This window comes from Phaenicophaeus curvirostris, chromosome 8 (genome assembly GCF_032191515.1).
Source record: "Phaenicophaeus curvirostris isolate KB17595 chromosome 8, BPBGC_Pcur_1.0, whole genome shotgun sequence".
Taxonomy (NCBI): Eukaryota; Metazoa; Chordata; class Aves; order Cuculiformes; family Cuculidae; genus Phaenicophaeus; species Phaenicophaeus curvirostris.
In genome coordinates, this window is record NC_091399.1 from 120,366 (window position 1) to 139,640 (window position 19,275).

Here is a 19,275-nt window from a genome sequence, read left to right on the forward strand (position 1 = left end):
GCGTTGTTCCTCCAGCCTAGATTTTTTATTAGCTTTGACCGTGTCAGTCCAAACTGTTGAGTTGTGCCGTAGTATGTAATGCAATTTCCCAGCTCTCCCTTCCTGTTTATTTTGAAACTGAATTTGAGTTCCTAATTAATAAAACAGTTGCTCATTCATCTTTCCAGTTTGGACTTAAAATGCCTGGGCAGGGTGGTGCAGCAGGTTGCAGGTCTGGGTGTAGGGGTGAGACTGCTCAAGCCGTGGCGTGCGATCCCCAGCTCAGTGCCCTGGGCTGCTGGGCTCCCACGCTGTCCTCTCTTCCTGCTTTGAGTACCCTCCTCTGCGTAGGTAGGGAACATTTTGCATCATTTATGACTGATGAAATGTAAAGCCCGTTTATACATCACTTATAGGTAGCCCGTTAATGCTTGTTTGCTTATGCATCTGATTTCAGCTGCTGATAAAAACCCTTCCTTTTGGTTGTCAAAGTGAAATGTCTCAAGACGTCACTAGGAGGAAAAAAATACAGTAAATGGAAAATTTGCTTGCACGTACCGTGCATATCTTGACGTTGAACTTTGTGTTTCCCAAACTGAAAGAAACACAGCATGCAATCCAACCGCATCAGTGCAGCCTCCTTTCTTGTCCCAGTGTTCGACTGGATGGAAGTGCTGCCTGGGCAGGGACACCTGGGCAGGGACACCTGGGCAGGGACACCTGGGCACATACCCTTTTGTCATTCCCAAACCATCCCATTGTAGCTGCTGGAAGTACTTTAAATTCTCCTTTATTTAAGCAGCCCTCCCTTTGTCCCTAGATCCCCTCCCTGGCTCTCCAGCCCCAGCACCGACTCCAGCAGAGGTGCAGCCTCATGGGGGGTTGCGGCCAAGTCCCAGGCTGTGCTGCTGCGGAAAGATCTTAGTTCGGGAGCTGCTTCCTGCACAGCTCCTGTCTTCCCACCACCCACCCCTGACGTCTTGATGCACCAGGGAGCTGTGCTGGGTTTGATGTTCAGCGGCGGGATTTAGATGTAAATCTTGTAAAATTCCATTTTATGCAGAGACACGCAAATCTGCTATTGCTCAAAGGCTCTGGGGGAAGTTGCAGCTGCGGACGTACCTGCTGGGAGGATTTTCCTGCAGGCAGAGCAGCTCTCCGGCCAGGCAGAAGGGAGGGCTGGAGAGACAGCCAGGGAACCTGTCAAGAAACACATCTTCGTCCCTGAGTGCCAGGCATAACACAGAGCACACTCAGGGTGGTGATGACCCCTTGCAGAGAGCTCGAAACCCTCCAAAAGCTTTGCTCTTTCTTCTAGTTTGGTGGGATGGATAAACCAGGCCTTTTGCCTTACAGGCGTGCTCCCTCCTGTCCATAACCCCTAACTTGAAGGGGCCCTGGATCCCCCTGTAGCTGCCTGCACCTGGGTCACCCCTGGAATCTCATCCCTCACATCCATGGTGCAGAGTGGGTTACGCAGGAGGGACCTGGGAGCAGAGTTTCTGCAGCGTCAGAAAACTTTGATTCATCTGCAGAGGTGGTGAATGAACGAGGAATACGACCTGGAAAGGACAAACAGGAAAATGGGGATGTATCTCCAGTTTGGAAAAGGCTTGCTTTTCCCCCCACCCCTGTCTCAGGATCACTGGAAGGGATTATACAAATGAGAGCAGGAAACTGCAGTCTGGTCTTTGCCAGAAATAGATAGGTTTTTTTTTCCTTCTGATATAAATGAAGAAATATGGGAGTCTGTAGAGGCTGTTCCACATGCACCCTCACATTTTGATTGCCAAGTCATTTGCATTCGTGTATAAAGTGACATCCACCCTGCAATGGGAGTTGACATGTAATCACAAAGAATAAAAACTCCTGGAAACATCTCCGTGCCACTGATACAACTTCAGAAAGACAGAAGTTTTGGAACAAGCAGAAAATGTACTGAGTATTTTTTGTACAAGTAGAAGAGAAATACCATCTTGGAAGATGTTAAATGTTAATTTTGTACCTAATCGTCGTCATTCGTGGATTTGGTAAGTATAACTTGGTTTTGTCTGGATCAGAGCAGTTCTGGTGGACAAAAGAGCTTGCGAGTGTGTGATTTTTATGTTCACAAAAAGCAGCTGCTAAAAGGAAGCATTGATAAGGATATGCATGTTCCTCCAGCTGTAAAATTGTCAGAGTGCTTGTGAATATTTTCTTCTATCTTTCCTGATCAGGTTTTGATCTCACAATGCACCTTCATGACGCCTAGTAATGGAGGAGGGGGGTGGAAAGGGTGGGGAATTTTGTATTGCACCTAATTATTTTGTTTTAAGATGTGTGTGAACATAAATTTTCATTTAAAAAAAGTAATGAGTCACTAAACATCTTTTCACTTGGGTGATTTCATGGTGTTAGCCCTGTACCTTCTCAAGTCTGTTGTCAACTGCTGTTGCATTTTAATAAGTAGATGGAACTGCCTCTTCTGCCTCTGCTCTAATATGTTCATGTTAGGGCCAAGGGAGATGTGAAGGAAACTTCAGAGGCATGGCCCACAGCGGGTGCCGCAGGTTATGTTTGGCAGACTGCACCGAAACGAGATTCCTTTGTGTAGGTAAAAGTCTGCTGTTGGAGTAATTGGATAGTGTGATGTACGTGTTATTATAGTTGCAGATATTCTATGTAGTCCATACAGCATCTTGTAAGAATATAAAATGTAAATGGAATTTAATATTCTAGATATTCAAGTACTGTATTTTATAATCTTACCCACGCACATACATATTTTGGTCTTATATAGAATTTATTCTATGTAATCTTATTATTGCTTATAATCATTTAACATTGGCTCCCTCTGCATTAGGCTCAGAGATGAACCTGTTTGTGTATATTAATGAAAATATTGAGGCTTTGAGTCTTTAAACAGTGCTGTAAAGATGCGCAGTTAGCTTTCCTTCTCTAGAGCACAGAGTCTGCCTGTTAGGAAGAGCCGCATGTGGTGTTTAAGGGACAGGAGAATGGAAAGGTAAATATTTAGAGAAGAGGGAAAATGCATTATTATATTATCAGGAGATCTCTGGTTAAAGCAGATGTTAAGAAAGTAAGAAACAGGGGGCCCCTAGAAACAAGGAGGCAGCAAGAAAGGGAAGGAAGGAGGGTCCCACCGGTTGCTTGAGTTCTCAGTGCAAGGTGCTGTGTGTTCTTGCTTCCCAAGGTCCAGTTCATGTCCATGTGAGGTTTTCTTAATTAAAAACTCAATGCTATCTGTCATTACATTGCATAAAGATTAGGGCTGTGTCTTCTGTGATCAGTGAGGTGTTGATGAATTGATTGATAGTTAAGATGGGAAAGATTGCTCTTTCTCTGCTGCACTGTGGGTTGGGATGGACAGTGAGGCTAGTCTCCCTTCTCCTGCCGGCTGCGCTAACCTAGAGGAGCTGTGCCCGGACACCCTCTGCCCTTCATCGGGACAGAGCTGATGGCACATGTCACTTCAACCCTTCACGCGGCTGCTGAGTTCTTTGGATGGTAAGAGGTGTTGGCAGCATGAGTGCCTACCCAGCTGAAGAGGTCCAGCATGTGTTTCTTGGGTGGGTGGGCTGGCGACTGTGCCTCCTCTCCCATCCTCCTGTCTGTACTGTTCTTGCTCTGTTTGATTCCTGCCTTCACTCCCAAGCAGATGTCGTGCTTGCAGAGAAATGAGGACCATGTAATCAAGGTGTCAGATGTGCAATTGCTGTGCAGCGCATCACACAGTCTCATAGTTTGAGACAAGCATGTTACCAGCGTTCATCTCCTTTGTGACAAAATACTTCAGCTTTCCTTTCTCCATACATTCCCATTCATCTGCAGTGGTGAGGAGAGCGCAGATGTGATATCCAGGCATGTATGCTGAAGATCCTAGCCAGGATCTTGATAAGCAGTGGCCATGTAGCATCAAAATCTGCACAATATTGCCCCTGCAAAACTGGTTTTTCTGTGCGAACAAGTTCTGAAGGCAACCAGCCATGGGGGACGTGGTCCGGCACCAGCAGATCAGGCAGGCTGAGCTCAGGAAGGACGCTGTGCCTTTGCTGCCAGTGGTCAGCAAGGTGCCAGATATGAAGGACAGAGATAACTCAGGAATCATGTGGCTGCGCCTGACAGAGGGGCAGGTGTTGCTGCACATTAGCAGAGCCCATATCAGACCTGTCTTGGAATTATTACCATGGCTTCCCCTTGATGTTTTGGCAGGAGGAGTTGTTGGTTGGAATTAGCAAGTTCCTCTTGAGGAGAAACCCTAGTAGTTTAAGATAGAGGAATATTGGATCAGAAAGAAAGAGATGGGAAGCATTAATTGATTTGCCAGAATTACAAATGCCAAGAAGAGGATAGACCGCATGTGTTAGCTATGGACAGTGTGAAAGCCTGGGCAGAGCAGAGAGTGTCACAGAAATACACATTTCATTGGGAGAATGAAGAAACAGGTTTCTGTAGTTGCAAGAGCAACAGAAGTAATTTTAGCTGTAGGAAGTGTTGGATTGAAACAAATACTCAACAGCACCTTAATGCTAAGAGGGAGGGTTCTCAGAGATGGGTCCTGGAGAAAAGTGGGGCCATCTGTTTCAGATGTGTACACTGTACTGCTCAAAGGAAGCCACCAGTGTATTGATTTATGAAGGAGTGGATAGGCGTTATCCCACAAAAATTTACTTAACCAGTGCACAGGTGGAAGTAAAGCATATTCTTCACCCCATGCGTGTCTAGTCTAGTTACAGTTTCAGACTGAGTCTTACTAATCACAACCTTTGTAACCTGGTTGCTTGTTCAAAGCCTGCATCAGGGTTGAGATTTGTTAATTACTGTTAGCCCTTTGCACTGTTTCTTCAGGCGTTTTGTTCCTCTTCAATACATTTTTTGGTCCTCTTCTGAAGACCCATCATGCATAAGCAAACTCTTTAACTGAACTATAAAAAAAATTATGTTGTAGACTTTGGTGGAAGCCTAAGTAATCTGAACTATCAAAAAGTAATCCTTCCCTACCAGCTGCAGGTGAACAAACAACTGCCCCAGTTTGCAAAGGCATTGTTAAAACCACACACAAATGATGCATTTCAGAGAAACTGTTTAAACAGTGGAGCCTGGGGCCGGCTAGGATGGCCCTTAGGTTCAGAGCACTGGATTCTCCACCAGGATCAAGAGAGGCTAGTGGCTTCTGTCAGCATGTGGATGATGTGGGCCATTGGTTGCTGCCGCTTTCAGGGGGAGAAGGGATGGCTTTGTGCTGTGTTGAGGCATGCTCTGGCTGGGCTGGGGCTTTGGAAGCTGGGCTGGGGAAATGGAAAAGAGTTGTCTGTGGTTGGGAGTGCGCCAGCATATCCATTCTTGTAAATGAATGGTGGAGGAACAAGAAACTTGGGTCTCCCCCCTGCACAAGTGATGCAGAGACTGAACAGCAGCTGCATTGAGTCAATGGGGAGTGGTGGCACGATACCCCAGGTCTCGGGGTGACAACACAGGGTATTGGAGGTGTTCCACAACCCGCAGGCGACTGCAGTCGGAGTTCCAGGGGCTCTTGGATGTCTTTGTATTGGTACTGAAATAGAAACGTATTTGTCATAGAGGTAATAATCACTGGATGCAAAACAGCCTTCTTGGTGTTAACTCTTCTAACTCACTGGATTCAGGCTGAGATATTGGCATTTGTTACTGCTGGATGTGAGGCTGGAAATATTTTTTAAAATGCAGTACAGTATATTCTGATTCTGATTTTTAAATTGATTTTTGAAGTACCTAACTCTTCTCCTCAGAGAAGAAGAGATCACTGTGGTCTGGGAATCAACCCTCTCCCATGTCATAGGTGAAAGTCTGTTCTATCTTCAAGGTATCCTGCTATTGTGAGGTTTACCTGTAGCTTTAGACATATTTAAAACACTTTGATTGCCTTTGTGTATCAATTCTGTAGCCTTCTATAAATAGAATCTTGAACAAAGACGTTATTTATGCGCAGAGGGTAGGTTTGAGAGACATAACTCAGAAATCTGTAGGCACAGTCTAGGAAGAGAAAGCCAAATACTTCTCTTGTGCTCACAACGGCTGTAGAAAGCACGAAGAATACGCTGTTGAAACATGTCTGCAGCAAAGACAATGCCTGGCTGGAATGAGATTTTTAACAATAAAATAATGGGGATTTAATTGGGTCTGAGCAATGCAGGATTTGCTTTCACTGTTCAAAAAGCTGGTTACGCAGGGATTCTGGTGGAGGAGTGGGGCTTGGTATTTAGTGACCTTTCCCTTCTCTTCATGCTGTGTCTTTTCAAGTTGTTTCTGGCTATGTTTTCACGCTGGTCTTGCAAGGCAGAAGAGTTAGAGCATTCTGGCTGCTCTTGTCATATTTACATTATCATATTTACATTAATGATCTTAACTTCCAGTGAAATAATCTATGTTTAGCCAAGTTAATGTATATCTATATCTGTCATGCATGCTAAGTTATTTTTTGAGTCTTTTCCTCCTTCTCCTCGTTGACTTGTCTAAGAGGCAGAAGTCTAAGTCCTTACTCGATGTGAACACCCTGTGCTTTGTTAGCCTCGTCAACTGATAGGGGTGAGCCTGGGTGGAGGAGCTGCCCTGGGAGCTCAGTGGATGCTACTCCCTAGCCTGGCTTTGGTGGGTCTCCAGAGAATACCCTTTGGGTTAGGTGGTATCCAGGGATATCTGGGAAGCCACGTACCAACTTTCTCATATGAGTCCAGGTTTTCCTTGAATGCTTTTAGAAGGGACAGCAGTGGTCATCTGCCTAATGAGTGGGGATACCATTGGGTGCTCTGCTGGCTTGCAAAGATCTGCTGGTTAGCTTCCCTGATTTTCAACTCTAAGCATGCTTCTGCATCTCTGATTTTTATACTCTCCTTATCACCAGCGTGTATAAGCTTGAGAGGTTATTTTTAATGATGCTGCAGAGAGTGAAGATAATTTTATTTCTTCCTACATGACTGCCCCCACTTCATGTCCTGTGACCTCGTCCCGGCCACCACCATGTTTCCACCACTGATACCCATTTCTCCCAGCATCTCCCCAGTGTGTGCTCTGCAGTGGCTTAAGAGATGCTGCCTGACTCTTCAGACGAGTGCTGTGCAGACTTGTCATGTGCTGTACCTTGCTCTTGCAGCCAGATTTATATCTCAGATGAGAAGGGCTGGATGAACTGGGACAATTCCTTGATAAACCAAAGGTGCTGTGAAATGAATGCATGGGGCTTCACAACATACAGCAGTAATTCCTTGGATCAAATGACGTCATGGGTTGATTTTTTATTGCACTTGTTCTCATGTTTAGCTGTTAGATTGATGGGATTAACATAGTTTCATATGCAGTCCTTAAAAAAAGCTAAAAAATATAAACTATTAAAGGCTTGTGGTCATTTCATTTTCTAGAATTTATAGTGAGAGCTACATCAAAAAGCAGAACTATACAAATAATTGGGGAAGGAGGGGGTATATGTCCTGTAAAATGATTATTAAATCCCTTTACAAGGCAAGCAACGATTTTGTTTCTTTGCAATTTAATTTTTTCTTCAACAAAAATTAAACTTCCAGAATATAGTGAAGAGCTTTAGTGCTTTAATCCATTTGCCGTCTGCAGTTTTTAATACCATTTTCATTGTTAATTGTACCGAACAAAAAAAATATACTCTCCAAGTAATAGGGAGCATTTGCCATTGTAAACTCTGAAGCAGTGCTGCTATGGTGCCGTGCCAGGAGTGCGTGATTGATCATCGCGGACCCAGGCAGGCTGGGAGCGGTGCCGCTGCCTCACAGAGCTCTGATTTCTCTGGCCCATTGACGTCACTGGGTGGTTTCAAAGCAGTAAACTTGCACATAAATGAAATAATGAAAAACCAGAAAGGCTGGTTCCTGGTGCAGCAGTCGCTAACAGATTGAGCTGCTGGGATTTTTTTCTGAGCATAAGGAATCCTTCTCTTTTTAAGAGTATTTTTTTAATACCTTTTTGTACCTAAATGTGGGAAAGGGCTTTTAAGAAAGCAGCAGCAGCATTACAAAGTGATTCTAAAGATGCAAACAGGGATTCTGTGGTAAAAGACTCACATTTCTGAGAAGTCTCTGCCTGCCACATCCTCAGGCAAGCACCGGGCATGGGTTGTGTGATCAGGGATGTGTGAGCTGTCATACCAGAACAATATTGATTTTCAGGGGTGCATCACTGGTAGCTGATTCATAAGAATAAAAATGATTTTTTTCTCTTGGAAAACCTTTCCTCTTTTGTTCTTTTTTCACGCCCTTTACCTAGTTAGTATTTAAATAAATAGAAATGAAATTATAATGAGGAACAAGGATCATCTGTGATAAATTGAACAAAGGCTATAAAAATGCTGAGACAAGGGAAGGCTGGGGGGGCTGTAGGAGGGGACTTGGTGTTGTTTACCTGCTACATGCAGCCTGGTCTGCCCAAAACTGCTTATTGTGAGTAGTGCCATCATGCAGCATTTTAGTAATTTTGCCAGGTGTCTGCACAAACCAGCTATAGTTCTGTGAGGTCTGTGATGCTACAGCTATGTTAGACAGATCAGCTGAAATGGAGCAGAGCTCATTATAACATTGCCCTGCTGGGAAGTACCAGCACCTCTGCTCAGGTGGATGCTCTCTGTTCTTCTGAAGGTAATGGAATGGCTTTTTTAATGTAGTTCAGACATTTTAAAACATAATTTTACAACACTTGCAAAAATTAAACATGTTATCAACATTGTTATGGTATGTGGAATGGTATCTTTTTGTGTTCTGCATTATAAACTTGTTCTGATTTCAGCTCAGACAGGGTTAATTTTCTTCCTTATGGCTGGTGTAGTGCTGTGTTTTGGATTCAAAATTAAAATAATGTTGCTAACACACTGATGATTTTAGTTCTTGCTAAGCCATTGTGGACTTTTCAGCTTCTCATACTGGGCAGAGGAGGCTGGGAGGGGGCACAGCCAGGAGAGGTGACCCAGACTGACCAAAGGGAAATTGTGCACCGTACGATGTCATGCTCAGTGTATAAACTGGGAAGTTGGCTGGGGGGCTGTGAGTACTGCTCAGGGACAAGCTGGGGATTCATTAGCAGGTGATAAGCAATTACATTGTGCATCACTTGTTTTGTGTATTATTATTATTATCATCATCATCACTCCCTTCTGCTGTCCTATTAAACTGTCTCTATCTCAGCCCACGAGCCCTGCTTCTTTTCATTCTCTTCCTCATCCCTCTGTGGGAAGGGGGAATTGAGCGAGTGGCAGCATGAGGCTGCTGTTGGCTGGGCTTAAAATCCAACAAAGCTTCCGGATTTTTCTTTTGTGTACGATTGCCCTCATAATTAAAGGACTGATGGCTTACTGTGGGCCAGAGGGTGACCAGGGCATAGTTTGAGACAGCTCTCAATCTTGTGGCAGCTGGACATTGATAGAAATCTGCCATAATCCAGAGTTGCCCAGGACAAAGCCTGTGGAAACAGGAGTTGGATAATGATTACAGGTTTGGTTTTGCAATATGGGGAGAAAGATCTTTAATCACACTTTAAGAAGTCCTTCTGAGGAGTCTCATCTAGATGAGGAATAAATACAATGGTTATTAATAACTAATCTGCATTACTCAGTGCTGACCAGGATGTAAATAATGACAAGACTGCATATGGGAATATACTTTTAGTCCTCAAGTTTCCATTTCGGCTGAGCTTTGGGCCTGGGGAGTGGAGGGCAGTGCCCATCACCTGTCTGTCCTGCTCTAGGCATCACATTGGTAAGGATGCTCCTGCACAGTATGTGCCTGGGTGTGCCTGGCTCTATTCTGTACAGAAGCAGCTTGGGCAGAAGCATTGCGAGGGGAATGTTGCGTGGTCCTGGGAATAGCTTTTTCATTTTTCCTGTTGGCAGAGGAGATAAATTGTAGGGACTGGTTCATAGGTAACGTGGAGCTATTCTCGGGATGGCAGAACTGAAAATCATAAGATCTGGGAGTGTGGGTTTAAAAAAAAATTCACTTAAATTCTAGAATTCTTCATACATAACAAAACCCAGGTCAGTAGGAACCCAAAATTTTACTCATTCCTTCTGCAAGTTCCAGATTTCAAACCCATTTTTCATGGTGTTGCTCGCTGTAACAGCTAACTGCCTGAAGATTGCCTTGTGCGCCAGCAAGTTTGTAGCTAAAAGAAAGCTTTATCCCAGTTATTAACCTCTGTGAAAGAGGTTTATGAAGGAAATCCTGATAAAGCTTTAGAAACAAGAATCTGCATTCCTAAGCCTGCTAAGATACAAGAGTGGAAAAAGCCCCAGAACTTCTTAAAAACACTGAGGGCCATTTTTGCCCTCCCTGGTGCCTGTGCTGTGTTGTGCCGTGGCACAGGGAGTGGTGGTTTGCATGCCCGGCATCACTGCAGCAACGAGACCCAAAACAGCCTGAGTCGGGGTCAAGCCCACCATGTGCATGTGTCCTAATAGTCCTTAGTTATATTGTCATCTGTGTTTTATCAGTTTCTCCCCTTGTTTGCTTTTCAATGCCAGGTTTGCCTGCCCAGCGGAGGGCAGGGTGCTGGAGGCAGTGAGTAGGCAGGAGATACCTGGTTCTCACCAGGGGCTCCTGTGCCTGTCACCTTCAAGACTGCTTAACAACCAGTGTTAAAAAGGCCCCAATTAGTGCATGTATGCTAAGATTTGCTTTCAAAAGGCCATCAGTGAGTCAACTGTGAGTGTTTGTCTCGGGGAAGGGCTGATCCCTGACGTAACACTCTTGCCAAGTTTAAAATTAAACCTTTAAAGCAATAGCCTGAAACAGAAAAGAGGGGGAAAAAAAAATCAGACCTGGCAACCTCCAACCAGCTTCTGACAGACCATTTGTTATTTCAGGCAGAACGTGTTTTCTGTAATTTTATTCTTGAAAACAGCTCGGTAGTTTTAGCAGGAACGTCCCAGGCGGATTTTATCCCGAGCAGGTCAGGCTTGGCCAAGCTGCAGCATCTCACTGAGTGCGGTTTTTTGCAGTGGGAAGCTTTAAGACATTTTTGCTGTATGTCTCCCTCTGAGGTGTTTATGCCTACTGTGTGTAAGTGTTCACTCCAAATAAAGTTTAACAATTCATGTAAGCAGTAACAACAGAAAAATCAAACCAGCTGATTCCATCATGGTTAACACAATTCTGAAACATTATCGTAACTCTCATGATTACTCTTTTATGATGGAAGACTTCCCATATTTCCTTTTTCTTTCTGTTTGTGTTTGCTTGGATTATATATCAGCATGGAACTTGTGTTTGAATACAAGTATCAGATGTGGACTTCAGTAGTAAGAAGGTTCCCTTCAGCCTCCTCCTTTGCTTTCCAGAGATACTGGGCCACTTGCAGTATCTGCACCTGGAATTGGGGGCCCCTCTGTTCAATGCCACATGCTTTGCCCCCATATTTGCTATTAAATATGAAAGAATGGTGATGCTAAAGGTTTCTCTAGGAACTAGTCCCTGAGAGCTAGAGGACATGTGAACCTGCCATGTATTTATATGTTTTCTTAGATGAAGGCAATAGGTGTGGTGAAATGACTGTGAATCAAATCGATCCAAAGGACCTGAATCCATTCTAAAATATTTGTAGAAGCCATTGATAAAACTTTATAGGTCAGTAATATAAACTAATAGAATAAATGCGTTGTTTGATGATTTAAGTAATACAGTTTTGGGATAGGAGCAGAAGACTGCAAAAAGCAAATATAGTATGTGTTTGTAAAAATAAAAGGGTTGTAGTCTCAACAGTTCCTTCCACGGAATTAAAATCTGTCATCATTAAATGCCTATTAAAAGTTTGCCACATTTAAAGCAGCATATATTGTATTGCCTACCCTGGCTCAGAATTCTGCTCTTTTGATTTCAATGGTTTGGCCCACTGTCAAAAGCACAAGCATGAGCAATGTGCAGCATATGTGATTGGTGGGTTTGTTTATAGAAGTAAGAGAATTAGGAGAGGAGCTGAATTTGATAGACAGTATGTATTTGGCTTTTAGGAGAGCATGAAATACAACTTTGAGTATTAAAGTTGACTCTCGGATGGGGAGAGCTATAATATGGCCAGAAAACTGGCTGTTAGCTAAAGATGCGAGTGGGCGTCCAAAGATTATCAGTAAGGTCCTGCAGGGAGAGGCTGCACCAGGGAGCTTGTTATTACCTAGCCTGGAGGGATTAATATCTGCAGAGAAATGTGCGAAACTTCTGTTGTCTAAAGGCTGAAAAAGTGAAAAAATAAATACTTGGTTTCCTGTATATTAGTCAAAGAGAAGGGGAGAGGAGAGGGAACTGAGAAGGGTGCACAGCAGCATGGCGATTCTCCAGAAAAGGTGGCTGGAAAGGCAAAATGAGGATGAACTGAAAGATGCTGAGAATAACACGAGAAATAAGCTGGTAGTCACCACTCAGTCTGGAAAAGACTGTTTGTTGTAGCAAGCTTAGTATCTAGGGCAGCAGCTGACGTATTTTCAAGGAAGTCACAGCAGTTATTAGGAGTTCAGGGTTTAAAGCAGAAAATGAGGCAGATGCAGCACGACACAGCAGTGGAGTGGGCTGTGGGGTGACCTGCAGGAGATGGATGGACAAGGCGCTTCGTGGTGCTGCCTGCTGATTCAGCTGACTCCTTGATCTCGAAGAACCTTGAACCTAGTGTGAAAAGTGCATCCATGTGATTTCAATGGGTTTTCATGTTTTCCATATTGGCTTCAAGAACACGAGCAAGCTGCTTTACTTGTGAAGATTCTGGGAAGGAGCTTGGCTGCAAGTGAGATGAGTGGCTGTAAGGCACGTTGCATGTTTGGACTATGGAAGTGCTGGAAATGGGGCAGGCTGGTTGGCAAAGTCTCATGGGAGACAGTACTTAAGGGCAAGGGAGCCCATGAGGGCTGGGAGCTCTTCAAAAAGGAAATCCTAGCAGCTCAGGAGAAAGCCATCCCCGTGTTCTGGAAAAAAAGCCAGCAGGGGAAAAAAACAGCTTGGTTGAACAGAGAGATCTTGAGAGATATCAAGAAGAAGAGAAACATTTATGGGCTCTGGAAGAGGGGAGAAGCCTCTTGGGTGGACTACAGGAGAGAAGTGAGATTGTGTAGAGAAAAAATCAGAAGGGCTAAGGCTCAACTAGAAATCAGATTGGCAAAGTCTGTGAAAGATAACAAAAAAGTGTTTCTATAAATATATAAATAATAAAAGGAGGACTAGGGCGACCATGAAGTCCCTATTGGATGTAGAAGGAACAACAGTGACAGGGGATGAGGAAAAGGCTGAGGTACTTAATGCCTTCTTTGCCTCAGTCTTTAATTGTAAAGAAAGTTGTTCCCTCTGTGTACAAACCTAGGAGCTAGAGGAGCAAAATGAGGCTCCCATGATCCAAGAGGAGGTGGTCAGAGCCTTGCTAGCCCGACTAGACACCTACAAGTCTATGAGGCCGGATGGGATTCACCCAAGGGTATTGAAGGAGCTGGCGGATGTGCTGGCCAAACCCCTTTCCATCATCTTCCAACAGTCCTGGAAGACTGGGGAAGTCCCACTGGACTGGAGGCTGGCTGATGTTGTGCCCATCTACAAGAAGGGTCGCAGGGAGGATCCAGGGAACTACAGGCCTGTCAGTCTGACCTCAGTGCCAGGGAAAGTCATGGAGCAGGTGATCTTGAGTGCTATCATGAAGCACTTGCAAGAGAACCGGGTGATCAGGCCCAGTCAACATGGGTTCACGAAAGGCAGGTCTTGCCAGACTAACCTGATCGCCTTCTATGACAAAGTGACTCGGCTGCTGGATGAGGGAAAGGCTGTGGATGTGGTCTTCCAGGACTTCAGCAAAGCCTTTGACACAGTTTCTCACAGCATTCTGCTTGAGAAACTGTCAGCCTCTGGCCTGGACAGGCGCACACTCTCCTGGGTGGAAAACTGGTTGGCTGGCCGGGCCCAGAGAGTGGTGGGAAATGGTGTGAAATCCAGCTGGAGGCCAGTGACAAGTGGGGTTCCCCAGGGCTCAGTGCTGGGTCCAGCCCTGTTCAATGTCTTTATCAATGACCTGGATGAAGGCATCGAGTGCACCCTTAGCAAGTTTGCAGATGACACTAAGCTGGGTGGAAGTGTTGATCTGCTGGAGGGTCGGGAGGCTCTGCAAAGGGATCTGGACAGGCTGGACCGCTCGGCAGAGTCAAATGGCATGAGGTTTAACAAGGCCAAATGCCGGGTCCTGCACTTGGGGCACAACAACCCTGTGCAGTGCTACAGACTAGGAGAAGTCTGTCTAGAAAGCTGCCTGGAGGAGAGGGACCTGGGGGTGTTGGTTGACAGCCGACTGCACATGAGCCAGCAGTGTGCCCAGGTGGCCAAGAAGGCCAATGGCATCTTGGCTTGTATCAGAAACGGCGTGACCAGCAGGTCCAGGGAGGTTCTTCTCCCTCTGTACTCGGCACTGGTGAGACCGCTCCTCGAATCCTGTGTTCAGTTCTGGGCCCCTCACCACAAGAAGGATGTTGAGGCTCTGGAGCGAGTCCAGAGAAGAGCAACAAAGCTGGTGAAGGGGCTGGAGAACAGGCCTTATGAGGAATGGCTGAGAGAGCTGGGGTTGTTTAGCCTGGAGAAGAGGAGGCTGAGGGGATACCTCATTGCTCTCTACAACTACCTGAAAGGAGGTTGTAGAGAGGAGGGTGCTGGCCTCTTCTCTCAAGTGACAGGGGACAGGACGAGAGGGAATGGCCTCAAGCTCCACTGGGGGAGGTTTAGGCTGGACATTAGGAAGAAATTTTTCCCAGAAAGGGTCATTGGTCACTGGCAGAGGCTGCCCAGGGAGGTGGTTGATTCACCTTCCCTGGAGGTGTTTAAGGCACGGGTGGATGAGGTGCTGAGGGGCATGGTTTAGTGTTTGATAGGAATGGTTGGACTCGATGATCCAGTGGGTCTCTTCCAACTTGGTGATTCTATGATTCTTGTGGGTGTTCAGAGGTATCTTGGAGATCTACCTAGGTATCTAGAGATATCAATGCTTATCAATATCTAAAGGGCAAAGGCCAGGAGGATTGGGGCAGACTGTTCAGTGGTGCCCAGCTTCCACTTGTAATGCCTACTAGATCATTTTATAATGCACAAGGAGAGGATTTTATTCAGCCAAAAAAGTAGACTTTGCGTTTTCCTAATGTTCTTTACAGTAAATGTGTTGTGAATGTGGAGGATGCATTTGTTCTTAGATATGTGCATAAGTGTCAGGAGATGAAAGAACACAACTTGTCTGGAAATGAAGTTATGAGGTCGGGTGGGGAAGTCCTTTCTTAGTCCTGTCATACCATCAGTCTTTTCTGTGGGGATCTGTCCTACAGTTTCCAAAGGCTTTGGTGTTCACTGCAAGCCAACCATGCGTGGGTGTGGCCCATAGAATCACAGAATGGTTTGGGTTGGAAGGGACAGGGACGCCTTCCACTGGATCAGATTCCAGTCTGGCTCTGGACACCTCCAGGGATGGGGCATCCACAGCTTCTCTGGGTAACCTGTTCCAGTGCCTCACCACCCTCGCAGTAACAAATTGCTTCCTAATATTTAATCTAAATCTTTCTTACAGCTCAAAACCATTACCTCTCATCTTATCACTAAACATTAGCCCAGGCAACACTGAGGTTATAGAATTAAGTATTTATTAGAGGAAACTTGGTGTTTCAAGCAGGTTCCTTGGAGACTTAACAGAGTAGTTTAGTAGCAGGACATTTCTAATGATTCGTACTACTTCGTCACGCCTTTTGAATTAAGCTCTATCAAAATGATACTCCATTATGCTTTAGCTGATAAGGCACATGTATTTTAATTAGATAATCTTTTTCCTTGGGATAAAGTGTTGGATAAGTATACTTATTCCCTTAGGTTTTCATGAAACTATTTGTATTTTTCTCTTGAGATGGCATGTTTGTGCCCTGTATGTGAAAAGGCTGCCTTGTACTGCTGGAACCAGAAGGGTGTGATAGGCAGTGGTTACCTAAAAAGCCATGCAGTTGGTATATACGGATGCTAATTCTGCCTGACAGAGAGCAGATACCTTCAGGTCTGGGATCTAAAATTCACTGCATTCAAGTAAAATATTTAACAGCTTTTGTTTTTATGATATGACCACATGAATCCTAAAACCCCAAATCTGTTTCATTTAATAGTAAGTCCCCCATGGCTAATTTTGTATGCAGTACACAGAGTAGCATGACTATTCTGGGATATGATCCCAGTAACAGTGGTGAGTCATCAGCCACAGCAACAGTAATGATATGAGGATCTATTTATTACTGCTCTTCTAAGCTGTGAGTTCTAAGCAGTGAGTTCATCTAGAAATTATGTAATTATTCCTCCTGGATGCTTTTTGTCATTGGTTTGTAATTACAAAATATTCTCAGAACACTTTTGTATTTTAAATTAAGTCCTCAAAATGACTTAATATGAGAAGAACTAAGGGATTAAATCTTACCTTGTTTATATTCATTTTATGTGATTTTATCAATAATACAGCTTTCTAGATGTTGCACAAACTTTGCCTTTTTTTTTTCAGAACTATTTCGCGCATCATTCTGTGGTTCATAAATTTATAAACAAGTATGTGAGGTAGAATCAACCAGTCTTGGAAACCAGTAGGAGGGGAAATTTTGTGTAGAAGTCCATGGCTCATTGTTTCTTGGGTGGGAGAAGGACTGAATCTGTAACTGCTGGAGGTGTCCTTATTGCCTCTGAACTGCTGGGCTGTCCCCAGAGAGGGAAGAGGAGATCCAAAAGCTTTTAGAGAACGCGTATTGCCACCCAAGTCCTCCCCCAGCTGGCACTTGTTTTTATAAACACCCATCCTGTGCCAAGTGCTAGTCGGTATATGTTTCTCCAAGAAAAAGCAGCATCTCTACTCTGCAAGAGTGAGAGGCAGGTTGCCGGCAAAAACTTTTTCCTAAAAAGAGGAAAGTGGATGTTAGACCCTCTCAGAGGCTCCTGGCATTACCTGGGTGTCATGGGAGCCTGGCATGGAGAACTCGGGGATGCTGCTGGCCTCAGCCCTTGGACCTAGGCTGGAGCTCTCATGCAGCGTTCCCAGCCTGGCGTAACTCTTTGTAGCAATGCGTGAACGCTGATTTGCCTTGCTGTTTTACACCTGTTTCTACAGTTCCTTTTTAGATGTGTGCAGTATTTGTTTTCATGTTCTGCATCGCCAGAAATCATGGGGGCATTGTGTACCTGTTCTTGAAGGTCACCTCCTTAAGGTTTCGGTCCATCAAAGCATTGCTATGCTTAGATGTTCCCATATGCTAGGTGCAGGCTACCCTTGTTTACCCTTCCAAATGACTCCTTCTGTGACCTGCAAATGCCAAAATGCCTGTGCTGAATTTCTGGGGACTCTACAGACAGAGCTCACACTCCCACAAGGAATGATTCAGTGATGCCTTAGATGTCATGATTTACACCAGCAGAGGAAATAATTAAGAAAAATATAGTCAGAATTAAGATTTCAGGTAATTTTTTCAGGCTAATCATTCTCCACTAGCTACAGGTCTGCTGTACTCATCTCTGCATTGGCCACCACACGCTGGTGGCTTCAGTGCTCAGGAGAGCTGCTGAGTCCTCCTGGTGCCACTGGATGAACTTCATGATGTTCCCCAGCCCTCAGCACCAAGGAGTCTGAAACCCTTCACTAGTGATGCTTTCCGTGAGCGTATCTGGAATTGTTGACAAGCATCAAGAGAACAGCTACCCTTCTTAGCTTTCTAGAGAAGAGGAGCCACATGCCATCTACTGGAACTGAACCTATTTCTACCAAGTACCTGGCTTGTTTCTGGTCACATCAGCGCGAGGTTGTTAGCAATGATTGTAGGTGAAAGGAAACCAAGACATCAGAATTAACTTGGGCAACGATTTGATTCCCTGCCATGTTTCTAAGCAAAATGATAGGCAGTTTTTTCACCTGCAGGAGCAGATCTGGGGCATTTTGGCATAATCTGACTGGAGACAAGATGGAACATTAAGCAGTTTCCCTGTAGCATTGGTGTGTTCGGTGCTGAATATATTTTGCAGTGATTTGAAGACTGTAGAACCAAACCCCAAAGAAATAAACCTGTTGTATATTGCCAGAAGTGCTGGGGGGAGGCAGAGGTCTGTTGGGTGCCACCAGGGCACCAAGTCAATGAGTCTGCAGAATTTGTCCCCAAAATTCCTCTTTCACGGAACGGAAGAAGGAACTGTGATGCAGTGCTCTGCTCATTAGGGAAAGCTGCTCTCTCTTCAGCAGCTGCCTAATATTTCCCAGATGTTTGCAATCTTCATATAAACGTGCAATAAAATAATTGATCTCAGAGAAGTAAGGCTGGGGCTCTCAGTGGGTGACTGAGGAATTCACTCGTGCATGGCTGTGTCCTTGCTCCTGCCTATCCCACCCAGCTGGTGGTGCAGGCGATGAGCTGGCACTGGCTGCACTGTCACCGCAGTGCATGAAGACCATGGGTCCTCTGCCATGGTGCTTAATGGAAATGCGTGCCTGCTCCTTGGCATCCAGAAGAGCTTAAATCTGGGAAATACGGATCTGTTAATTTGCAGTGTGTGCACCACCAAACTGCTCGCTCCTGATGGGAGTTAGATAAGTATTTCTTAAATTTAATCTCTATTTAGAAAGGGGAAAAGAGTTATGATTTTCTATTTATAATCTATTCCTTAGAACTGTACAATAAACTAAACACAGCCTGAGAATTTCTAAGGTTATACAAAGGGCAAGCTAGCAAGGATCTTGAAAAGCTCTAAATCACAATTTATTGTTAAGGTTTCTTATGGAAATCTCTTATTTTTACACCGATCATGTATATAATTTTGCCTTGATCTTTATTATATGCCTTATTTTGACATTTCTGTTCAATTTTTATCACTTCCTTAGCATAGGAATAGACATTCAAAGATGGTTTAGCAATTTTTTTTGAAGCAGAGGTTAATTAAAAGTAGGAAGGCAGTTGTGAAATGGGTCTGTCTTAAGTACATCAGTCCCTAATGGGTGTTTCTAATTAGATAACTTTTTTTCCTAGCTCAAGTAAATGCAGTAGATTTCTGTCTTAAAGAATTCAGCATGGTGCCGTAGGTGATATGGTGAGATGTAAGCTAGAGGTGTGGATTTCAGCAAGAGCTGTAAGGTGGATTAAGGAAAGATGTGCAGGGCAAATGCACTGAAATTGGTGGTACAGCAAGGACAGCTTGTAGGCTGGAAGAAGTTAGCAATGAGGTTTCTCAGGGATAAATCCTACATCTGATCTTCTGAAATATTTCCACTGCTATGTTTATGTGGATTCCATCTTTTGATCAT

At 44.5% G+C, this 19,275-nt stretch overlaps 1 protein-coding gene across 2 annotated transcripts in view; it reads left to right on the forward strand.

Annotated features, from left to right (window-relative positions):
• Positions 1 to 19,275, forward strand: part of LOC138723156 (3',5'-cyclic-AMP phosphodiesterase 4B) — a 170,661-nt gene that overhangs the window by 72,677 nt on the left and 78,709 nt on the right. Inside the window, exon 1 of one of the 2 annotated variants that reach the window (XM_069862045.1) lies at positions 1,905 to 2,009. The exons of the other annotated variant lie outside the window; for it this stretch is intronic. Coding sequence (XP_069718146.1) covers positions 1,963 to 2,009 — 47 coding nt within the window. The 5' untranslated portion in view covers positions 1,905 to 1,962. Of the gene's footprint in view, positions 1 to 1,904; positions 2,010 to 19,275 lie in introns of those variants that run through there. 2 annotated transcript variants of the gene reach the window in all.